This window comes from Macrosteles quadrilineatus, unplaced genomic scaffold (assembly GCF_028750875.1).
Source record: "Macrosteles quadrilineatus isolate MER2022 unplaced genomic scaffold, UCM_ALF_1.0 Scaffold_3__2_contigs__length_128488019, whole genome shotgun sequence".
NCBI classification, from domain to species: domain Eukaryota; kingdom Metazoa; phylum Arthropoda; class Insecta; order Hemiptera; family Cicadellidae; genus Macrosteles; species Macrosteles quadrilineatus.
The window spans coordinates 12,994,000-13,019,112 of NW_026542596.1; the positions used below are offsets into that span (position 1 = coordinate 12,994,000).

The following is a 25,113-nucleotide window of genomic DNA, read 5'->3' on the forward strand; positions in this document are numbered from 1 at the left end:
GAAGGGCCCTCTTTCAAAAATCCGGGAAAATTATTTTTATTTACAATATGGGTACTCAAATTGTTCAGTTGTTTATCCTAAATGCAAATATAAAGTTTGATTGAAGATAAGACTATTACAAGCTTAGTAAATCAGAAAAACCCGGGAAAATGGGTAGTTTCCTTAATTTATCTTAATGGAGGATTAAAGATTCCTTCTTATGTAAGAATATATCGAAAGTATAAAGTGTTATATATTTTCTTAAACAGCGCAAAATACACAATATTTTGTCATCATTTAATAAAAGTTAATTTTTTGAGCATTTTCACGCACTGCTCCCCTTATACAAACCAAGAAATGCAACGGAACATTTGTTTTAGGTAACGGTGAAATATTTAATCACGTCTACGAGCATGTTCTAATTTTATAAAAGTTTTCGTAGTGCAAAATTTTTTTTATAATACACTGACAAAATGTTGGTTGAAAGTTGTAATCCAGACTAAATGTAATTAGAGTAAGGAGGACTCCTAAACAGTGCATTTCCACATAATTATTTAAATATTTCAATTAACCTACATAATTTGTATGGATGAGTTTACCAACCTGGTTTTTTATTGTCATCCAGAAAAAATTGTGATTTAATTTCATTTCTATAGTCCTAATTATAACTACATCTACTTAAATATGTTATCAATAACAATATAAAATATGCCATCTTTCAAAAAGATTATTTTACCATATTTTATGACACTTTAAAAAAAAGTTTCAGTTCAAATAGTTTTAAATACACTTGACAGAGCTAAGAAAGTGATCGCATGAAAGTCACATTGAAATGTGTAAAAGACGACACCTGTTAAAACCACGTTGAATATAAACCTTCCATTATTTTATTTTGCCTGAGACTTTCCGTATTACAGTATTTAAAAACTTTACATTTCACTGCCTAAGCTAGGTGGGAAACGGCAGGCGCAAACATTACTTTATGGCTGTGTTGAGTACGATTGTGTTTATGAGCCTCTGTTGGTTATGAATCTTTCATAAATACACATTCACTGACTATTTTAGGGGTAGTTTTTATGAGAATAATGGATATTTTTAAACTTAAAGAAATATGCTAATCATATGAAAATTGTAAGAAAAACTGGTACGGATTTGTTATTATACGTAATGAAAATAGTATGTGATGTTTATGAGCTTGATGGTTGCATCATACTAGATGGTTCAAACAGATGTTTTAGTTGGGATTCAGTTATTTCTCCCATTGTGTAAAACTTACATATAAACATTATTTTATTAATGTTTCCAAACAAATACCAAACAATAATCGGAAGTCTTGTATACAAAACGAGCTGCAAATGTAATTAAATTTAATTAATCCGAAAGGTGACATTGTGATAAAGGAGCCTTATTGCCTCCTGGAGCTGATATGTGACACATGTGAATGTGAAAAGGCCAAAGATAAGTAATATTGTGAGCAAGCTGTCGACACAATGAACGTTAAAATATTTTTTACCCTGCATGTTTAATAAAATCTCTTACATTTTATCGTTAACTCTTTCTACAATTTGTCCAGATTTAGCATGCACGAATAACAAAAACAGTGGCCTATTTAAAACTAGTAAAAAAGTAAAAGCCCTCACTCACTGTCTCACATCCTAATTAGTTAAAAAGGCAATCTTCACCCAATTGTTAAGATAAGTTTACATCTAGAGACTGAGGAGATATTTACACAACATAACCACCAGTTAAACAATGGTTACCTTTGGGGATAAACTATTATTTCATAGCCTTAACTTTCATGGAAATGGTGAGTGGAATGGCTAGGTAACAAAAATGATTATTAGAAATGGAAATGATTATACAATTCAACCATTTATTGTAAGGACTAAATACAACATGAAGCAAGTTGTATTAAGGTGCTATACTTGTATACTTTTGTACTGGAGCTATAAAAAGCTTATATAAATTGGTTCAAGAACAACTGCTGAAAGTTTGGAGTCACTGAATGAAACCACTTGAAGTAATTGGACGGTCAAGAAGTCAACAAACATGAAAGTCACTGAGTCGTGGCTTGACTCGATCAAGAAACTGGAAACTGATTTTTGATGCAATTTAATAAAAATAACTCCGTATAAAGGACTTTTTGGCACTAAGTAATTAGGTTACACAATCAAAACATTTGCTAAACTTTATCATGATTACTTAGTTGGATCCAAAATGGTAATTTATTGTGGAAGGTATTACAGTACCATTTTAGACAATTATAAGACTTCTTTGTTATTAAAATAGCTTTGGGCGTAAAAAAATATATGTTTCCATTAAGTATAATGTAGGGGAACATGGCTTCAAAACTAGACTTAAATTATATTTTTTGAGAGTTTTGAAGAAGCATGGCAATTTTAAGTATTTTTTAAAAGCTTGAACGTGTATTAAATTATTTAAAAAATGTAACGTCAACGTTATATATACAATCCATATAAAATATTGTTGGTACAAATGACATTAGTAAAAGTACATTCAGAGTCAACATGAAAAATTAATTAGAATATATTAAACAATAGGTATTGCTGCAACGCCATATCACAGCAAAGAGATATAATGTTTGTATGTCTATTGCTCTGTGTATATAATGGTCAGGAGTGGTGTAAGTGGCTTACCACCTCTGGTAGTGCTTGAGTATCTCATAAATCTAACCTCCAATGATCTTGTGTGTACATTTCCTAAGCTGGTAAAGATTAATCAAATGTCCAAGCAAGCAAAAACTAATTTCAAATATGCTAGCACCGTCCTGGTAGGTTGAGTTTATTATTTTTTTGTAAAGGAGTAATGGCATAGTGCGTTTTGTTTTACCAAATATGCACGCTTTTATCGAAGAAACCTATCTAACATGGATTTTATAGAAAGATGTATATTAAGTACGTCTAACATGTAAGTGGTCAAGTAGATTTAAATCAGAACATTTACAACTTTTTATTGAACAGCACCACTAAAGCGGGCATTAGTAGTTTTTACCAATACATGTGCAGTTAACAAGTTATTTCGTGGTTATGGGTAAACTTACTGGATATACAATATGTGTTTTTCTAGTGCAGTTTTAGTTAAGAACATTCTTACCTTAACATTTAAGTTATTTCTGAGTTATTCTCCCTTAAAAGATAGACATCTCCTTTAATAATATACTCATTGATGATTACACTTTAACCGATATAAACTATGGCTTATATGCAAAGCCAAGGCAGTTCTGAAGGACTAATGTAAAAGATCATAATGTATAAAGAAACCATCTAAGGAATAATTGGCCTTATGTTTCTTAATGTATACATATAAACTGGTAGAACGGGATACATATAAACAGATTTGTGACATAAATGTAGAATTTCAATCCATCCATTTCGTGCAGAAAGTCAGCATTGAATAAATAAACCACGAAGAATGTTTCGGTGTTGTATTGTTGAGCCTGGATGCGAAATACGATCTCCTTTCATATTCCGTTTTGTAAAGCCTTTTGTGATGAAACTACGCTTTCTAATACAACAACAACCACAACAATCATACTTTTTTAATAAACATTAGTTATTATTTTAATACATTGTTTCATAAAAAATTTATTTATATGCTCTAATAGTATTCTTATATTCCATTTCAGAAATATTTTACTTATTTCCCGTTGAAATCCATAATTAATAAAGGCAAATGTGTTTTGAAGGATTTCTAAAATATACGGAATTATAATGGTGAAATATTACATCAAATGAATAAAAAATAGTACTTTTCATAATTTATCCATCCAAAGAAACAGAATGAGATACAAATTGACGGATTTGTGATATAACATAAAATAAATGAAAATTCCTATATTAAGCGTTTCTCTGATACATATCAGTTTTCTAGAACAACTTTTGTGATTAAACTACTGTACTTACAGTACATGATACAAGGGAACTATCAATTTGGTAATGAAAGACAGCATTGAATAAATAAACCAAGGTTAGTAGAATTTTAATTTGTAAAATTCATGTTTTGAAAATTTTTTCAAATTAGTCCATTTTTTGTTAACATTTTGTCTAATTCGTTCATTTTGTTTATTTAGTCAATTGTTTAAATTAGTCACTACCGTTCGTCAACTATTTTTTTTAAATCATACATCTAGTCAATTTTTTTTAATATCATCCAATTTATAATTTTTTTTTTTTTAATTTGTCCATAACATCAAATTTGGTCAAAATCGTTAATTTTTTACATATTCGTCCATTTGGAATAATTATTTAGTCAAATTGATCATTTTGACTTATTTAGTCAAAATGGTCCGTATTGTCAAATGTTATCAAAATCGTCATATTGTCGAATTTTTAATATCATTGTCAAGTTCATCCATTTTGACTATGTTTGTTAAAATCGTCCATTTTGACTCATTCAAATTTGCCAAATGGATGATCTTGACAAAATTGACAAATTCGGCTTAGTTGACAAGATTTGAAAAAATTGACAAATTTGGCGATTTTAACAGAATTTGACCAAATTTGGACAAACTCTTCTGTTAAACAAAGTATGACAAAAAATACGAATAAAAAAATAAAAAAATAACATATGGACGAGATTGAACAAATTGACTTATGTTTTGAAAAGAAAAAAAAATACGAAAATGATGGAAGTTTGCTTGGTCTGCAGGTTCAGTGCAGGTTGGGCGCAGGCGGAGGAGGTATTTTATTTAGTACGTGTGTGCTCTTTTGTATCATTAGGGTAGCAAAAGCGTTTAGGTCAAGATAAATGGATGTAGTATAAGGAACTTTTAAAATATCGCAGATATATTTGAAGTTAATAAAATAAAAGTGTTGTGTGAATAGACCTACTCACTTTTTGAAACGCTCAGTGTTTTGTCCTTGCAACAAATTTGATTCTCGTTATAATGAATGAGAAGAAAAATCATGACATTTGTTGATATTACCCATATGATTAATAGCCAACACCATTGTAAAGTGATAGTTTAACTCAATACTGTTGGGTGGAATGTATATCTTGGATATAGTGCTGTAGGGGTTTTAAATTGATGTAAAAAACATTACAATTTTGAAACATATAAGCTATTCCAGATGTTCACAAACTATCTTCCAACATTAAAATTGCACATATTCATTATTGTTGATGAACATAAATTTGTGAAGCAATCTGATAAACCTGTGAATCAGTGTTTAAGGTAAAAATGGCCAAAGCTATAAAAGCGATAAATCTAAGCAAACAATTCTAGTAATCACACTCGGTGGAGCCTTTCACTGAAATATTGAGTCTTGTTATAACGATGGAAATCTTTCAGAAACATGGGTTTATCACGTGTGAATTTCAAGATGTGGCAATTTAATATTGCATTTCAATAGAAATATAAATACAATTAAACCCGGTAAACATTACAAACTGATCATTTGACATAAATAAACTATACATTCCCCATTTCCTCGGTTATAATTCAGGCATGAAATAATTAAGGTACTAGACTCTTTCTTCATATTCTCCATACAACTACGGGTTTAATGGAGTCAGGGGTGTGATAAAAATAATCATAAACGCCACTTCAAAACATTTGAAGACTGAACCTGTCATATCCACGTGAAATATACACACATTTCTGTCTGTGACGAGACACGTTGAAATATTTGAAGTTTCTACACCTCGCTGACTAAGCTTATCTGAGTCTGACATGGCAGTGAAAAATAACACTGCATGGTTATGCAGGATATTGGGGAGCTTTTTAGCCAGCATTGGCAATTTTATAATTAATGAAAGATATATTGGTATTAGTTACTTGGTAGGAACTTTCAAAATTTCATAATGCATGTTACGTCAATAATAATTGTTGAAAATCAGCGAAATGATAAACATGAAAACAATGTTTTAAAGTTGTGTAGCTGCTAAACGAAACAGGGATGGTGGGACTACTACGGTATCTGGGTACTACGGTATCACTTATTTTAATTTATAAAACACAAAAGTTTATTATTCCTGAGTGAATACGGTTTTAGCGAATTTCCCTATAGGGAAGTAGCTATTACCGTAGGCGGCACGGTAAGACCTAGACCCGGGCCCGATTTACTTTTTCATTTTGGTGTCCCCAGAGGCCAAAAACACCATTCGTTCAAATTTGTATATATGTATTTTGATGCACATAGCCTAGACCTATATTTCACTAACACTGTATTTTTAGCAGGTTCTTAAAATTGTTGATGGGAGGCTCCTGCTTGTTTTAGTAAGACAATTTGTTGTAAAGTAAGGGCTCTTGCTTGCAAAAAAAGAAAAGTCCGTGAACGCGATAACTTGAGTAATTTTTGTCCGATTTTGATGAAGTTTGGTTTAAAGGTGTAAAGCGGGATAAACTTTAATTCGCGAACCAGGGCTTTACGGGGGGCTTTATGGGGTACAAATTGGGTTTTCTCACTTTTGACCCTCAAAACACAAAATTTCCCAATTTCTCTTTAGACCTTTTTAAAGAGCTTAAAAACAATTAATTTAGTATATAAAAGTATTTTTGTTCGATTAATAGTAACGGAGAAAACTTAAAAAATTGTAAATTTAAAATTCCAATGTTATTCTTATGGAGAATGTTGTCAAATGTTGTAGTTTGCTTGTTTATGGATATATTTTGTATTTTGATCAAATTTATTTATTTTGTACTAAGCTATCAATATTTTACAAAAAAACGCACTTTATTAGTTTCCTTGTAGCAGCAAACCTCAACAACTCGTTAAACCTAATGTTATTAAAATATATTTAATTAAAAATCAATTAAGACAAATGGAAATTCGCTTAGTCGGCAGGTTTGCTGCGGCGGGGGTATTTAATGATACAATGGTTAATGGAGCCATTTTAATCTAAGCAGTAGTGGCTTTAAATGAATGCTACTGACTGATGAAACAACTAGTCTTTTTCATTCGCAAAGCTACACAAATGATCTCGCTTCATTCTACACTTATCTTGTATCCTTATTCTGCTTTAAATACGCATCTAAGTGTGCGTCGCTGTCTCAAAGATTTGAGTAGAACAGATGTAATAAAATCAACAGGAATATATGTATATATATATATTGTGTTTGAGGATTTATTAAGAGAATTATGAAAAGTGAAATATGAATCGAAGCAAATTTGTGTTAAATGCAAACATTTTTAAGCAAAGAGATATAAGTGAAATGTAAAAATGAAAAAAAAACAAAAAAAAACTGGAACAATTTACAAATAATTAAGTTTTGAGAGCATGTGATTGAGTACGGATCAAAGAAAAACTGCTTAAGAGAAAATTAAAATTCAGATGTTTTGAATCGCGTTTTTACTATCTTAAATTTAAACCAGAAGGGAACTTTTTATTAGTACCAACTTGTGAGTGATTTCAGAATTTTTTAATACCATTTGGTTGTATTAAGGGGTATGATGTGGATTTACTTTGTGAAGGGATTTAAGAGTATAGCAGCACTATATACTTTAAAGATGTATAACCCAAAGCAAGATTTAAATTAACGAGTTTTGCAGATAAAGCCAGCACATAAACAACAAGATGTTTTTGTGTTGCGTTGTTGATTCTCGCCGGCGAAATACGATACATCTCGTATTAATCTCCTCCCGAGGTGTTGTGATAAAATCTCCGATTACCAAAGTACAGATTGATACAAATTATAAATATTTTTCCTTTAGTTAAAATTATCTACAATTTAATTAATTTAAATCCACAATATTTTAGTCATTCACTTTTAAGAATTACAATTCGTTTATAAATAGATATGATAAATGGCTTGGTAGATGATTCCATCAAAATTTTGCCTCTGGTATCAATTACTTCACTACATGAATAACTTCAGATATGTCCGCAAATCCGTTTGCTCATAATCTGTGCTGTATGACATATTAGTGATTTTTTCATAGATATGATTTTAGCGTAAACAATAAACCTTTAACAAATTTCAAATCTTGATAAATCATTAACGCTATAGACTGTTATTGTTAACTGGTTTCCCAAAATGATATAATTGAAATTTTGTAAAATCTTTAATATGTTTAATACTTATTTAACTCTAGTAATTAATTGTCTAGAAAAAGCTGGCGGATTTCAGAAAACTTAAAAAAACCCGAATACTCAAAATTAAAATTCAAGTTAAAATGTTAGTAATTACAAAATTAGTGAATCGATTAATATATTGTTGCTATTACTCTTGTTATTCGTTTTCCAAATTCCCAAATAGTTTTGGCTATTTTATACGTATTTCAAAAATATTGTACTTACAGCTTACGACTCAAAACATTTCGGTCTTGGTAATATCACGATAATTGTATGTGACTGGTGGAATTTAATCCGGGTTACAACAATTTTGTATTTTCCTAAACATAGTTGAAGTGAAACTAAACAAAATCATTGTAATGAAAAAATGAATCTAAAATGTGTCCAATCTAGCTATATTCTTATTAAATTGTAAGATAAAATAGAATCTGAGGAGACATGACTTGTTCGCAGAAAAGGTACGAGACACTGGTATGTAATAACAGTGAGGTTTACTTTCAGGTAAAACTACTAGCATTCCTACACATACAATAGATGGTCGTGTTCTTGTTTCATGGTTAAATACCTTGACCTAAAACTACATGTTCTGCCTTCATAAATTTAAACTATATGGAAAAATAGGTTCCCAACAATCTTTGCCAGACACTGGATGGTTATGTAAGTTTCCGATTGTTTTTACATTTACAAAATGAATATATTTTATATTTGCATTAGTAAACTAAGCAGAATTCAAATAATACCTTGTTTAATTAGTTGTATACTCAATTTTAATAATAGACCATATTTGTTATTAATTATACTGAACTTCTTTCAAATCCCCATGGAATAAGGGGCGCTATGAACTATTGGGACAGTTACAACTTATAAACAATGATTATTTTAATGACTTAACCAACATTGTTACTAAAATATAAAGGATAACAAAAGATTTATATGAAAGATAAAGTCCTTGTAATGCCCTATTTTCTAGTTTCTGCATGCACAACTAATAACAGTCTGAAGTAGTATTCACACACGAAAGTGGGTCACGGAACATAAATAAAGTGTTATCTTTGAAAAAGACGTAATAGAAAAGAGAAGGAATAGTAGCTTGGATATTATAAGCTGTATAGTGGTATTGTTAATACCATGTTTAAAATTTGTATCCCTCTGTATGTTTTTTTAATTCACGTTCTGATATAAGAATTTATCGAAGAACCCATAACTATCATTAAAAGAATTTATTTTTATTAAACTTATGGAAGTAGCCTGATATAGATCAGTCTGTTTAGACTTCCAGAAATGCAAACAGCTTAGGCATGTATTGCAGACACCATGCATAGGCCGCCTATTGGTAATTGAATACCTTTGCTGGTATGTAATATTGCTTGTTCCTTGCACATTCTATCAAAGGACTAAACTTTACACTTATCTTATGTTGAAATCAATTTATATTAAGTGCAATATACTTGTCATTTAAATTGTTTAAAGATTTGTAAATATACATTTTCCTTATTTATAGAAAAACGTAAAATGGAGATATATTGGAGAATTTGTATAATATATATAAATAACCACGTAGAAACCCCCAATATTTTTATAACTAAACTAATGTAAAAACTTTGCTAGGACACACAATTACAGCCACTGTTAAATACAATTTTTACAAACACACACAAAACCCACCACATTAGAAACACAGTACAAAAGACATCTATTAGGGATGAAAATATCAAAGAAAGCTTCTCAAACATATTAGTTTTTTTATTTTTTCTCCGCTTTGTATAAATAAATGCCTGCATGGGCATAACTTTTCTTAGTGAGAGGTTATGTCTCAATTCATCAAATTTTCAGGAAACAACTAAACAAGAAACAAACGAATACTTTTTTTTCTCCAGTTAGACACTGCCTCTTCAATATTTAGAAACCCCTGGTCTATGAACCAGGAGAACAAAGACTTCGGAATGAAGCATTGATTATAAATCAGCAATTTTTTTCAAACCATATTAGAATTTTACATTTCTGCTGCCATTATTATGTAGCTTAGATAGGTGCCTGCCACAAACCGCCATGGAATTAGTAGCGCTAGAATATTTATATTTGTAAAAAGAAAAAGAAAAAAAAATGTAAATTTTGTTTGTTACATTTTGTGAATCAATTGGACCTCGCCGACAAGTTTTGCAAACTTAGCGAGGCCAGATTTTTTATTATCACAAATAAATTTGAATTTGAATTTGAATTTGAATTTGAATGTATATTTTAGATGCTAATTAATTAGTATTTTTCATTTTTATTTTAGACCTGTTTTGTAAAGCTAAACCTAGGTACATAACAAAACACTATTTTACTTATAGCTGTTTACAACTTAACTTTATGCTCAAAGGTTTAATGTTTTATAATGGTATAAAGTTTGTTTGGTATTATTGCAAAAACCTGAGACAAGACAATAACCAAAGTTGCGGCAAGTATGTTGAGAAATTGTTGTTTTCTTCCTATTTCAGCAAATACTTTAATGTATAAGAAAAGACGATTTTTTGTTACTATACTTTCCTTGATTATTACATACCTTCCTGTAAAAAGCGTTTTTTGAACTATTTTAAAATATTTAAGTCTGTAACTAGAGACACGCAAATATTCAAGGTTCTCGCTAGAAAAGCTTACTAGGTAAAATGCTACACAAATCATCTCACTCTACAACTACCCTTAATCATATACACTTAAAGTTTGTGTGAAATTTTCATGAACAAGTTATTTAATAAGTAAGTTACCAATTTTAAATATCACCAAAAATATGTATGACCAAATAGTCCGGGCTTAAAATATAAAAAACAAATGCAGAAATAAAAACTAACAATGCATAGTATTAATCATATTAGAGTGAAATTAATTTACATATACATCTATGAAACAGTAGTATGTTGTGTGAAAAGTGAAGATTTGATTTAAAATATTCATAAATATTCATAATAATTATTTACTATATCCCTACGGTTATTTATGTTACAATAGCAATTTAAGTGGTAAATGTTAACGTATTTAAACAAATATGAAATCACATAGACCATCACTTGATGGATCTCAAGCAGGCTACATGTTGATGATGCGTCTCTCAGAGACTTTGTCCACAGCTTGTTAGCCTTTGACTACCAATTACCCCGAGTGCGTTGAGAACTCACAAAACATTTGCGAATGAAATGCAAGGAAGATTTAAAGATTAGTGTTATCCAATCCATACAGTTAAGATAAAAGCTTAAAATTAATTATTTACAGAATAACTATATGTACAACCTTTGACTTCTGAGAGATTCAGATTGCTGACCTTCAAATTACAAGTTGAGGCTATAACCAGTTATACAATAAATATTTACGTAGTTTACTTTTTAACAAACACATTAATCAACGACAAAGAGTGCTGGAAATGTATTGATTTCTGTTAAATACACACATTTCTTAACAAACATAACACTGAAACTTCACTAACCGTAAGCAATCGATAAGTATCTGGGTGCCATTGAACGACAATACCATAGTTTTTTTTATAAAAATTGACTACAGATGGGCAATGTTTATTTCAGTTTGGTATTATTTTTTTAAAGGACACAATAAAAGGGTTGAATATTTTCCTGATCTCAGTAGGAATAACATTTTTTTTTATTTAGAGAGCCTAAACCCTCTCTAGCCTCTACATTTCTTTTACCATTTTGGTCTAACTATATTAAAAGATTTAATCATTCGAACAAATAATTAGAAGACTTATTAAAATTGTACATCATCGCAATGTGTAGTAATATAATTACAATATTTTTTTAGCAAATGACAAATAAATAAAAATAAAATTTTCATTTGGCTTAAAATTAGTTATTATGTGTACAAATTAATTAAATACATACTTTGCCGAGCCTATAGGAACAATGCTGACATTCTTAGAACCTACCTGCAGTCAGGGTTATTACATACCATTGCCGCATACCTTGCTTACTACTGCTGCCTTATAAAGGGCCGTATAATTACACAACAATATATTACTTTATACTAACTGTGTTGTTGTAAAATTGGCAAGGATTTTTCTCATTGGTTTTGCATTGTTTAATGGTGTTTATTTCAATTCCAGGAATTTTGTTATGATAACTAAAAAATGCGGTATTTTCTATTGTCTAGAGAATTATCAAGATAATGTCACCTATGCCTAGAATAGGATGTCAAAAGAAATAAATTTACTAAAATAAGCTAGGTTCAATAATTTAACAATCTATTTATAAGTTTACAGTTTACAGACACAAACATTTTTTTTCAAAATATGTCATGATATTCATTTAGATGAATTAAAGTTAATATTTAGTATTGAAAATCATCAAACATTTGAGTATTTTCAATGTTCTAAACCATTTGTGATATTACTAATGACTAGTTGCAATACCATTATAACTAATCATTTGTATAATACGATCGGATGATATTATTAATAACAACCTAAAATTTTTATCAAAACCATTAGGCAATAATATTAAAACATTTAAAATTACTGCTCAGCGTGGGTTATTTAATTGACTGTAATGCCTGAAATGTTTTTTAAGTGTACCACTCGAGGAAAATTGGACGAAAAGAGGGCAACAAACAGACAGAAGTCCATTGATCCATGAGTTAGCCAAGAGACTGGAAACTGATTCTTGATATTGAAAACTCAGTTTTTAAGGACTCTTCAGCTCATAAAATATTTTGAATAAGCATGTAAAAACTTTTCAAAACTGAACTTTTAAATGAATTGACACTTTTTAAAGTGCCATTTTGTATTCGCTTCTTCAGAAATAAAGAAATAAATGTCTGAAGATAAATTGTGTGAAAACCAGATAATATATTTAATCTAATCACAAATCTTTGCATCATAAAAATATATGGAATCAATGAAGTTTATCTATGAAAAATATATGGAATCACCTTGATTTTAGGTGACCTGTAACCTTAGTTTATAGGTGTTTAATTTAGCTATTTTATTAAGGTTATTCCCAAAAAAGCGAATTGTAAAACAATATAAAATTTAGAAAAAACATTTGTGTTTCCAACACTAGCTCAACCTAGGTTTTGTTACAATGAGAAACTCTAAACAACGAGTAAATTGGTAAGATTTTTGTAAATTGGTAACTTTCGTGTAAAATGAAGTATATGCATTACTGCCATACAATAGTCAGATATAAGCATCGGACTTCTGTATTGTTATAATCTACTACAACTAATAAAACTAAAAAATAAATAAATCGAGAAGAAGGGCTTTTAAACACAATAAACCTTTTATTACTCCAAATAATAAGGGCATTTCAGATCCCAACGTCAAAATGATTTTTTTATATGAACATATTTTTTCCTCGATCCATAGTATGTAAACTCACCTTACACACGTTTTTATTACACAATATAAACTCGAGATTGTAAGTTGAGAGAAGATGCACGTAAAGCTGAGTTGATGTATTCAGCCTTAAGATCCTTGGTAGACAGCTTGTTAGCCCTTGACCTCCCAATTACTCTGAGTGCTTTGATGTTTTGCTGAATAAGTGGAGATGAAGATTCAAATATTGCTTCTTCTTCCACTTATTATTGATATATTTATCGGTGCTTCAGCAAGAAATCCATGCATCTAACAGATTTAAAATTAGTGGGGTGAAAATGTTGATATAGAAATGCCTAAAATTATAATTAGAACACCTAAATATTTAACACTATAAGGTTTTGGAAGGTTTTCCCACATTATTTTGTTTGCTAAAATCTAATATTATATATATACAATCTAAAAAATATTTTACCTACGACGGTTTTTTAAAGTATCCATTTCAGTTTAGTTCTTAGGATGGAAAAGTTTCACTTAATAGCTCAGCATAGTTTTTCTCATAATAACACGGGTAACGGACCAATGAGGTTCAAGGATTGAGAGAAAAGAAGTAAAATTGTAATGCTTCGAACGTCAACTAATAACCCGATCAGCTGATCAGTTGACGATTTTAATTGTTGATCTGACTTGTTCCTGTTGATACTCGCTTATTCTTAACCTAAGTTTGTGGAAGTTAAAGGAAGGTAGATTAAACTGATTTAAAAATGTCAGTTAGTGAAAGTGAAGTTGACGAGATGGAAATGAGTGAACAAACTGTTTATAATATTCTATAATATTCGATGCTGAGATCTAACTGTAAATTAACTGTTTCACTATAATCATTCAGTTGTCAAAAACAAAATGCAAAATTTCCTTAATTGTACCTGATACAGTATTTATGGTAAGAATGCTGCTAGCAGAACACATTCCCTGAAAAAGGTGAAGTATTTTTTAACGAAGTTTTACGAGTACAAACACGTAATTACAGGAAATCAGCTGATTATACAATAAGTCGTTGCATCACTTCCCTTTCATTGGCACTGACAATAAACGAAAACATAACCTCTCTAAGAAGTTAGTAATGAAAAGTGATTTTTAGTAATTAAAAACCAGATTGTTAGTAATTAAAAAACTGTCGTAGGTAAAGTAGTGAACGCAACTCGCGTTAATAGTCTTTACGACACTCGTAGAAGATTTTAAGGCACTCGCCTTAGACTAACTTAACGCAATCGTTGCGTAAACTACTATTACTCAATTTATTATACATAATGAAATATAAACATTAAAATAAATTTCAGGAATACTTAGGTTACCTGCGAAAAAGAAACTTACCATCCATTGAAATTCCGGAGGAGGGCATCACAGAAAGCTATTAATCAGTTGCTACTACGTGAGCAGAAAACTATAGTGACCAAAAGAAGTTTGTTATAAGTATTTGGTCGTTGATCGCAGCTACGAGTATAGATTAAAAGTTATAGGAGTATAACGAAACCTTACTTCGTCAACGTTTTGAAATTTCTTTAACAATGGGTCGATGATTATTAATAATTTGGACTGTTTCAGAACTGGTCATTACATACTTTTAGTTTATTTTTAAAAGAAAAAATTTATGTACCAATCGGTAAATGAAGTTAACTAAGCCAATAATATTGATAAACGTCTAAATATTTGGAAAATGCATTAAAAAAGTAGTTTTTTTTTTTTTTTGATTGCGCGACACGTTTTAAGATTCTCTCGATATTTGCTAGTCCTTGACTGTTCAACTACACCAGGGATTTTGATCTGTTTATCTCAATGTAAATAGTAATGCCAAACGATTGCCGGTTTTACAGTGTAAGAGTAAATACGTCTATTTTTTATGATACATTTTTTCATATTTTTTGGATTCAATTACATGACTAAAATTAAGACACTGCCTCTTGCAAAATTCCCTTACGTATTTACATTCAAAATAATCCTGATAGCAATGAAGCATTTGTATTTGAATGTTAACAAGTGAGAGAATATTTAAGTAACGCAGTTAATAGAATGTCAATTTTCGTACTGTACATAAAATGCTACACTAAAAGAGTTGTAACAATTCTTTAGCTTTCCTGATTGTTCATTTTCTAGTTCTAACATCGCTCATAACTTAATATTTTACTACATCAACTCAAACATCCAAACACATAAGGTCAGAGTAGAAATAAAACTCATTTACTGGATATTCCATCTATTTTGTACATATCTAACTCTTTACAAATGTGCAGACTTATTTAACATTGTAAAAAATTATTTATCTCCTTACATAAATAAAACACAACTTAGTCATCTAGTACAAATGTTTATTCGTACAAAACAAAGGTGCGAAAGTCTAGGACAAACCATGCTGTACAATACAACATAACAATAATAACCACAACGACTACGATCTCTAACATGGACTAGACACCTTGGTGCGTTCGCACAAGACTCACTGTTCAAACATCCATACAAGAATTGGTCTGGGGAAATAACCTCTAGTGTCGGTGACGTTGGAAAACATAAATCTAGCTTTGGGATGTCACAGGCACTAAAAAAGAAACGTTTTACTAATTAAAGTCTACTGATGTTACTAAACTGGCTCATAAATTAACTTTATACATTGACCAAAGAAGAATTTAAATTAAATTAAGAAATTAAGTTTACGCTATGTGATGAATCACTCTCAATAACTGTTTTACAAAATAAAGTACGGTTAACTAAACGAAGAATGAACAGACTGAACAACCGGTTTACATCGTCTATTGTATATACATGTAAAAGTTTACCATGCCAAACCAAAGAGTGAACGATTAACAACTATAACTCGTCTTATCTTAATTCTTCAAGGCACACGGCGTCTGAATGGGTTTTTTATTTGTATCAAACACAGTATTTCAACAATATACCATATTTAAAACTTGTCTTCTTCATTTCGTGCATCACTCTAGTAAAGTCTCAAAAGATAATAAGAACTAAACCATTGTTAAGTGAGTTAAACAATTACACATTTAACCCATTGAAATAATTTTACAGAATTTTTTAATTTCATTGGGTTAAAAAGTAAAATTAATGATTTAATATATAATTTCCCTGTTGATTTTGAAATATAAGTAAACACAATTACACTGTTTTAGGTATGTTATTATAATTTTTCCTATAAACAAAATGTTCTAAAAAACTGAAAACAGTGTAGAAACAAAGTTGTTGGTTTGAAAAAAATCTAATTAATCAAATTTAAAGGAAACATAGATCCAACCTGTAAAAGATTTTTGTTTTTTTCGTAAGTCTTTCGTAGAGCAATAGTTTTTCAAAACTTTTAAGATAAACGCCATATTTGGAAATGAAACATCGACAAAACTAATCCTTACATAAGAATTACAACCTGTTTCTTTTCTACACTATCTCTATGGCATCTATCGGATTGGGGCACCACGTATCACACTATCGAGACATCGATATCGCTCACTGACCATCGAATATCACAGGTCGAGTTCATCTATCGAGTACTCGGTATCACGGTCACTGTACAAGTACACTTGAGTTTTCTCTCACTAAGGTTTGAGCCTCTTAAAGCCCGCACCGTCCTGTCCCAGCTTTAGCTCTTCGTATAACGTGGGAGGTACCTCGGTCTGGGCCGGGACGTGTAGGGGTTCGTGCTTCCACCCTGTGTGAGGGCCAGAACTGGAGATTCCGTTAGAAACTGGTGCCACATCTGAGTGACTTATCTGCAACAATTGTTTGGGGTAAATATGGCATTTCGTGTAGAACCATTTGACTATAAGCGTGACCGCCACAAACCGTAACTAGTATATTCACAGCACTAAGATGCATTGCCAGTGAACGATCTAACTACTATATTAAACAAAGAGTTCTTTATAAAAAATGCCTAAAGAGGTATTTGATTAGCATTATTTTTGTTGTTTTATAATGCATTATAATAACGCATTATGGTATTTTAGGTTTTCAAAGACAAAATTTGGATTTTGCATTAGACTATTTTAGGTTACCCATTTGCTTACAACATGTATAAAAAGGTAACCTAATAGGCCAATAATTAGTCTTCATTGAATGAAAGGAACACAACGATAGACATTATAATGACAAGTCTTCCTCATATCACGAAAACAGTGTGTACTAGCGTGTCGTGTAATATACCATATCCTTATCCACTGACAGCAATGATGGTATGTATCTTCAAAGCCACGTCAATCCCCACCCTGAAGGTTACGTAGAACTTACGATTCAACAAATGAGGTTTACAATATTATCAAACAAATCTAGAACTTTGTAGTTTAACAGTCACTTTGTTAAGATTAATTAGCAGGCTTCAAGAAAAGACATTATCTACAAATATTTGAACTAAAATACCACTTAACGTTGCTTAAATGTTGAGCGGGAGGAGTACCCTCGTATTCTCACCTGTATATGGTCCATGTTGACCTCCCGCAGGTAGCTGGGGTTCTCAAATGCGACCGCTCCTGTTGACTTGCGGCCCAGGAGTGCCTTGGTCCTGACTAGCCATACTGCAGCCATCACCATTGCTCCCACCACAGCGAGGGCCAGCACCACACCCACGATCATCAGCCCTTGGCCATGGTCACCTGGAGGTAGCAAACAAGTAAGGTCTCAAGCAGAGAGTGTTAGCCTAACTCCTTTAGAATAATATTCATAATGTATACACTCATTTGGTACAGTTATATTTTGAGCTCAACTCCTCTTTAACCTCAGATGTAGTGAAAATTGGTCAATGAATCGTAAGAACTATTTAATTACGGATTATGCTGCCTTTGTTGCTGTGAAAACAATTCGTCGTAGTATACATCAATTACTGCTGTATTCTGGCTAAAATATAAACTATTCATAACTCACTCATGGTAGGGTTGATGCAAGTATTGAATCACAAAAGTAAATTTCATTCTGACTTAAAGACGTGCTTTTTTTTTGCAAGAAACAGCTGTAGTTGATATATACGGATTGTTCTGCAGTAACACTCGTTACATAGACCTCTTTATTTGGCCAAAGTATAAAAGTTCGTAAAAGTAGATTCTGAAAGGACAAACTATTCCACAAAATTATAAATGCTCAAAAATTGGGAATTACATTCAGTCGAGAAGGTTGATTCAGCCGAACAGAATTGAGCATTTTTGAGTTTTTCATTTTTATGTTGGGTTACACTACATTCGTTCTTAAAATAATGCAACCTATAGACAAGTTAAAGCCTCTTCAATAGTTCCTAATCGAATAAAAAAAATGGAAATTATTCCATCATTCTATAGGTTGATATTTAAGTTATTTTCACCAACCATTCTACCAAATTTGCAACAAAACAATTTTTACTTGCAAATTATACAATTTCTAAAAGATAATTACCATTATTAAATTTGCAAATGATTTACAGTGACGATTAAATTGACTTTTATTAGGGTTATGTTACCAATGATCACTTACTAGTCGTGGTCGGCAATATGACTGTGTATTTGTCGTCCATTATAAACTTGACAGGTTCAGTCAGCACGCTCGTGCCACGCGTGTTTCCCGCCTTTACTACACACTCATACGTCACTCCCTCCTTTAACCCGGAGATCTTCATGCTAGTCACTCTGCTGTCATTCTTCTGTGGGGGGATTCTGACGCCATATTGCCTCCAGAAAACCCTGCAAAAATCCCATTGTTATGAGTTAAATATGTTAAAAGGATTTGACTGGATCTTTGGTAATCAATCAATCATTAACTACATAAACCATGGATGGACTATGAAAATTAAAAGACTATAGTATGTATAAGTTATTTGATTATAATTCCTAATTAACAGTTCTATTATTGTTGGATGTGTTTAGAGGCCGACTGTCAAGTTTGGTATTTTCAAGATATTTTATAGATATTTTTAAGCTTTTAAATTAAAATTTATTCCCAATGAGGCATGTTTTAATTTTACACTCGCATTATTGAGATACGTTTTAGCTAACTAATTAGAATGCGACATTGAGACCCATCGCGGGTTTAATAGGTAAAACTGACGTATTTTGTATAAACCAATTATGAGCGAAGTTGATCAAATAAAATAAAATATATTCAAAACAATCGTAATTATAATTTTAAACGTAGCGGAAACTTATCCTGCACTAAACAATATAAGACCATGAATTTGGCGATTAAAAGACCAGTACTGATATTAGATAAGATTAAAATAATTATCAAGCCAAAAATCTCAATAGACATTCAAAAGTCAAATTAGTTATATGTCTTCAAAGACTTAAAGTAACGCTTGTGAATTAAATTATAAAAAGAACAAATCCAAAAATATACTACAGTACTACTAGACTTCCATATGTTTAATAAAATGAACCTTACCTGTACATATCAACAGTTTGTGGATTCTTTGTAGGAGGATCCCATCTAACCATGACAGAATGAGAGTCAATCTTCTCCACCCTTACATTAAGTGGTGGTCCGGGCAACCGATCTGGAAAATTAGTTTTACTGAAGTACGTAACAAGTAAATTCAACAGTCCAAGAATATGTATACCCATTCTAATCAAAAACCATTTCGCATATAAAGGAAAATATATAATTTGTATTTAATGGAAAAAACACGGAATTACTCTTTCCAACAAAAAAAAAACAATTAAAGGTATTCCTTAGACACAGACAAATACATGCATGATTTCATAGGTTCATTGGACAAAGAAAAAAAAAGTCCAGGTTATACTATAAATACATTTTTCATTTAATTATTGGTTTTTCTTAACAGCAAAATCAATCAAATTTAAATAAAGTATAATGAAAACACATTAAGTTGTTCCATTCATTGATTTTGATGATTGAACTGCTGTTTAAGACGCTTAAATAACATTGTGTTTGTATAGGAAAATACTTTTGGATCTTACCTCGTCCTTCACGGAAGCAGGACATGATCCTCTTAGTGTGTGATAGAAGGCAGACTTTGCTGTCCTGGCTGTAGAGAGGCTCCCCTCTACACCAGTCTAGACAGCCCCTCTCTACACCGTTGTGAGCGCAGCAACTACGATGGTCTGATCCGTCTGAAGATATAGAAAAACTTTATAATATAGATGTTATAGCATAAAAACTTTATATTACATGGTTGTTGACTGGTTCTTTTACAACGGAATGATAGTACAATGTAGGATATCTTCTAACATTGTACAGTACAACAAAAGTCCTAGTAAAATTACTATGTTTACTACTGTATATTAATATTTTTCATATAACAACAAGTTTACTATCCCTATAGATTTTATGAGTAGGAAATCTTCCCTGAAGATCTAGTTCTCCTTTCAATTTTGTATGGATCAATATAACCACTAAATCCAAGGTAGAGTATTCTAAGATAATATATTTTTACGAAGTTTTTTATAAAGTATTTATATTAATTTTGCGTTCCTTACTACTGGTAGTGTATAGTATTCAAATAATTATGCGTTAATCAGAATTATTTTACAATTATTTCTATTAGGCCTAATATATGTTTTCAATTACAGTATAAGGAAAGTAAATTAAAGAAACGTCTTATAACACTAAAACATATATTTACGCTTATGCTGTTACTCACAAGACGGTAAATATACATAAAAGTTGGTAAGTCGTGATCGATTTCAATTGGACGCTCTAATCATCATTAGACCCAAAAGGCGAATGACAACGTCAATAACATTAATAACACTTACAATGCGGATCAAGAAGTTATTTAATTACAGTATAACCATAAAATAATAGGCTTTTAGGAGATAATTGCATAATATTGTACAACATTAGGTTTTAATGTGCACTTTTATTTTTGAATGCATTTGAGTCGTACTAAAAACAAAACAATAGAGAATTCTCTTTTAGATTTAGAAGAATAGATTTACGGTTTGATGTACACATTTTAAATTTGTTGAACTTTACTTAAATACGCCTGCATGAAATATGTGTTCTGTTCGAAGTTTTTGTTCGAGCTCTCTGAATATAATTATTTGTAATACAGCAGTACCGAGTAAATCTAGGATTTTTCCAATAAATCTTCTTTTTAACGTTCGACATAAGTAATGCATCATTTCAAACCCAATTTCCAGGCATGTATATAAATGTATTCTACGATGAAAATTAAATTATTATAATGGTTACCATTATCACCCGTAATTCAAGAGATGTACGAAACACTTACCTGCGGCACACTTCATAAGCTTGTAAAACTCGTTGATACACTCTGGTTTGTCAATGATCGCGTCGATATCAAGATAGAACGAGCAAGCGTCTTGACATGATGACGACACGTTCTGCTCGATACAGCATTGTGTCACGTTGCTGATGACGTTCTGTAACAGATGACAAGTCTATGCTGAAACTATATTAACAACATGCTGTAGTTAATGTTTTGACGTATACGCGTCCTGGCATGATGACGATACGTTCTGCTCGATACAGCATTGTGTCACGTTGCTGATGACGTTCTGTAACAGATGACAAGTCTACGCTGAAACTATATTCACAACATGCTGTAGTTAATGTTTTGACGTATACGCGTCCTGACAGGGTGACGACACGTTCTGCTCGATACAGCATTGTGTCACGTTGCTGATGACGTTCTGTAACAAGCGACAAGTCTACGCTGAAACTATATTCACAACATGCTGTAGTTAATGTTTTGACGTATACGCGTCCTGGCATGATGACGACACGTTCTGCTCGATACAGCACTGTGTCACGTTGCTGATGACGTTCTGTAACAAACGTCAAGTCTATGCTGAAACTATATTCACAACACGCTGTAGTTATTGTTTTGACGTATACGCGTCCTGACATGATGACGACACGTTCTGCTCGATACAGCATTGTGTCACGTTGCTGATCACGTTCTGTAACAAACGTCAAGTCTATGCTGAAACTATATTCACAACATGCTGTAGTTAATGTTTTGACGTATACGCGTCCTGACATGATGACGACACGTTCTGTTCGATACAGCATTGTGTCACGTTGCTGATGACGTTGTGTAACAAACGACAATTCTATGCTGAAACTATATACACAACATGCTGTAATTAATGTTTTGACGTATAATCTCATTTTATACAGTCACGCATTTTAATATTTATTTTGTTAAGTTTAATCGCAGTGGTTTACAAATAATAAACATTCACCTATCAACGTAATCCTTGTTTCACTAGTTTATATTGTATTGTCGTATGTAATTAAATATTAATCCAAACATACACATAGAATGCAAATTATCAAATGAAGTAGTACGTTTTTTAGTTTCAGTGATTTAAGGTTTTATTTTAACATTAGATTAAGAGGTTACTTTTATTGGTCAAATTGTGTTATCATAGTTTATAATCATGTTGTTTTTCAGTATTCCATTATATAGCAGCCTTGTTTGGTTAAACTTTAGCCTAAAATATAAAATTGCTAATATTAATTGTGTAAGCAATTTTTAACAGCGTCTGGAATAGATAAACAGAATGATTATAATAAACGAATTGTGGATTTTTATAGGGATGCACTGTGGATGCGATGCTCCCTGGTGTGGATTAACGTCCGCACTAGTGAGTACTACGACTATCCGCAGTACTATCCTGATAATTAGACCAATTCGTAAATTACAAGGAAAAATGTGGTTCGGATTCCACTATAAACTGTAGGTCCCTTAGTTGTCATGGGCTATTAATTAACAGCTGTGTCTAAAGAACATGTCGGCCTTAGTCACTAACAAGACTACAAGATCGCGCCACTCATCCTACACTCATCCTTCCCTCATAATTGGGTTAAAATACGCACACAGTGGCGTCCCCATCTTAACTAATTGATATTGATATATTGATATTGATATTACTAGTATGATAGATTCAAAGTATTGCTACATTAAAAGAATTGTTATTGTCCTTAAAATATGTTTTTTTTTATGAAGAGAAATCCTTACTATTACTTTTAATTACTTTGAATTGTTCAAAAATAACAAGCTTGAGTTTTATTAACTCGTTAAATCTTTATATATTTTAGTAAAACCATTTTAACTCAAGGAAAGCTTTATAGCCTAAAATGAAAGGGATTGCTCACCACTTGTCTTATTCGCACTGACACTGGTTGAGTGTCGTTCCCAAAGCTGTTTTCAGCGTGGCAGTAGTAATCCCCTTCGTCTTCTTTGGATATGGATTTTATTGTTAGATGCATCATCCATCGGTCTGGCTCCTGGAATTAAGAATATTGTATTAAATAACACATACGTTTTTCCTTATGAAATACCGAGTAGAGAAATAAAGCTCTCTGTTTTCTGATCTCAGCCTTTAAATAAAGTAAACACATCTGCCTGGAAATAGGTTAATCTATCTCTAAATTCAACACGGGTTTGTTGGAATTTAACAGAAAAAAGTCTCACGATGGGATTGAGTCTAAGGAATATCCAAACATTTCAGTTTTTGTTTGTTGTTACAGTATCCAAACCACTTTTGAAATCCAATACTGCAAACTTCAATGCAAATATTTCATAGTGTATTTTACCTTTTATTCAATATATTTGGACATGTGCCAATCTTCTATTTGTTTAACTGAAAAACTATGTATACAAATATTTACATGTTTTCCAAAGGTTTGTTATGTTTACTATCGATGTCCTAGTATTCTTCTCAATAACGGACTAAAACGTAAATAAAAAATCTTATAACTTTTATAACTTTTATTGCCGAAAGTATAAATGAAATTGGTAGACTATACTTTTTTGTTTGGCAATTTATGTATGCATTGATTCAAGGAACACTCAAGTTGGCCATGTAGATATATCTGGGTTCAAGGAGCTTAGTCAACCCAAGGTACTAATTAGGAGTTCTTGTGCAAATGCCACCTCAGTAAATCATCTTGTGATTAGAGAATTAATTAGACTCTGACACGCTTTGAATTACCTAGTAAATTAGCTCCGATAACGTGATCAATGCCTTGCTGAGAGATGTATTGGTTTCTCAATGATAATGAGCTTCAAGTAATATGTGGTACTTTCCTGTTAAAGGGAACATTCATTATTATCGATGATTTTTTTCTCGATATATCGATGTTTTTGTTTTCCGATCCATTACAATTTGACAACAAGAAATGAAAGTGCTCTAAGCTAACCTAACATAAACAACCATACTTGCTGTACCATTTAAAAATTCCGTTTGGGTTTGAATATAAAAGGCAAGTTATAAACGCGGAATTTTTAAATGTTACAGCAAGTTTGGTTAGTTATGTTAGGTTATTTATTTTAGAACAGTTTCATTTCATTAATGTTTGTTGATACTGAACAATATTTTTCGTAATTGTCAGCTGATATGTTTCAATTTGTTAATATCGATATATCGAGAAAAATTCATCGATAATAATGAATGTTCCCTTTAACAGGAAAGTACCGAATATTTTTCAGTACATTTTCCCTGTAACCCAAGTAACCTGTGTGTACATTGTATGCATTTATGTTTTTATGAAGTTTGTTAAGGTTCAAAATTCAATCCAAGATACATTTTTCTTTAAACATCGTGGTAAAACATTTTTCTGTAATATTAATGTGACACTGGGTCAGTGACTAGAGGTTTCGTTAACAATTTTGGTACATCTCATATTGTTAAAAATAATTAAATCTACTTAGAAGGTTTTCTTAACTGTCATTGAAACGACCTTTTCATGGTTATTTTTGCTCTTAGGCAAAATTATACGTGCTAAGCTAAACACGATCTAAATATCCAATATAATATCACATCAAACAAAAATTTAGAAGTGAACACTAGATAGCG

At 31.3% G+C, this 25,113-nt stretch overlaps 1 protein-coding gene across 1 annotated transcript in view; it reads right to left on the minus strand.

The window, feature by feature from the left end:
- Window positions 1-15,546: 15,546 nt before the first annotated feature.
- The window catches only part of LOC128990031 (Ig-like and fibronectin type-III domain-containing protein 1), a 129,029-nt gene continuing 119,462 nt past the window's right edge, over window positions 15,547-25,113 (minus strand). The window contains exons 20-26 of the mRNA XM_054412246.1: window positions 23,411-23,542; window positions 21,519-21,669; window positions 20,242-20,394; window positions 19,706-19,817; window positions 18,803-19,008; window positions 17,774-17,955; window positions 15,547-17,079 (exon numbers count right to left, since the gene is read on the minus strand). Coding sequence (XP_054268221.1) covers window positions 16,906-17,079; window positions 17,774-17,955; window positions 18,803-19,008; window positions 19,706-19,817; window positions 20,242-20,394; window positions 21,519-21,669; window positions 23,411-23,542 — 1,110 coding nt within the window. The 3' untranslated portion in view covers window positions 15,547-16,905. The remainder of the gene's footprint in view (window positions 17,080-17,773; window positions 17,956-18,802; window positions 19,009-19,705; window positions 19,818-20,241; window positions 20,395-21,518; window positions 21,670-23,410; window positions 23,543-25,113) is intronic.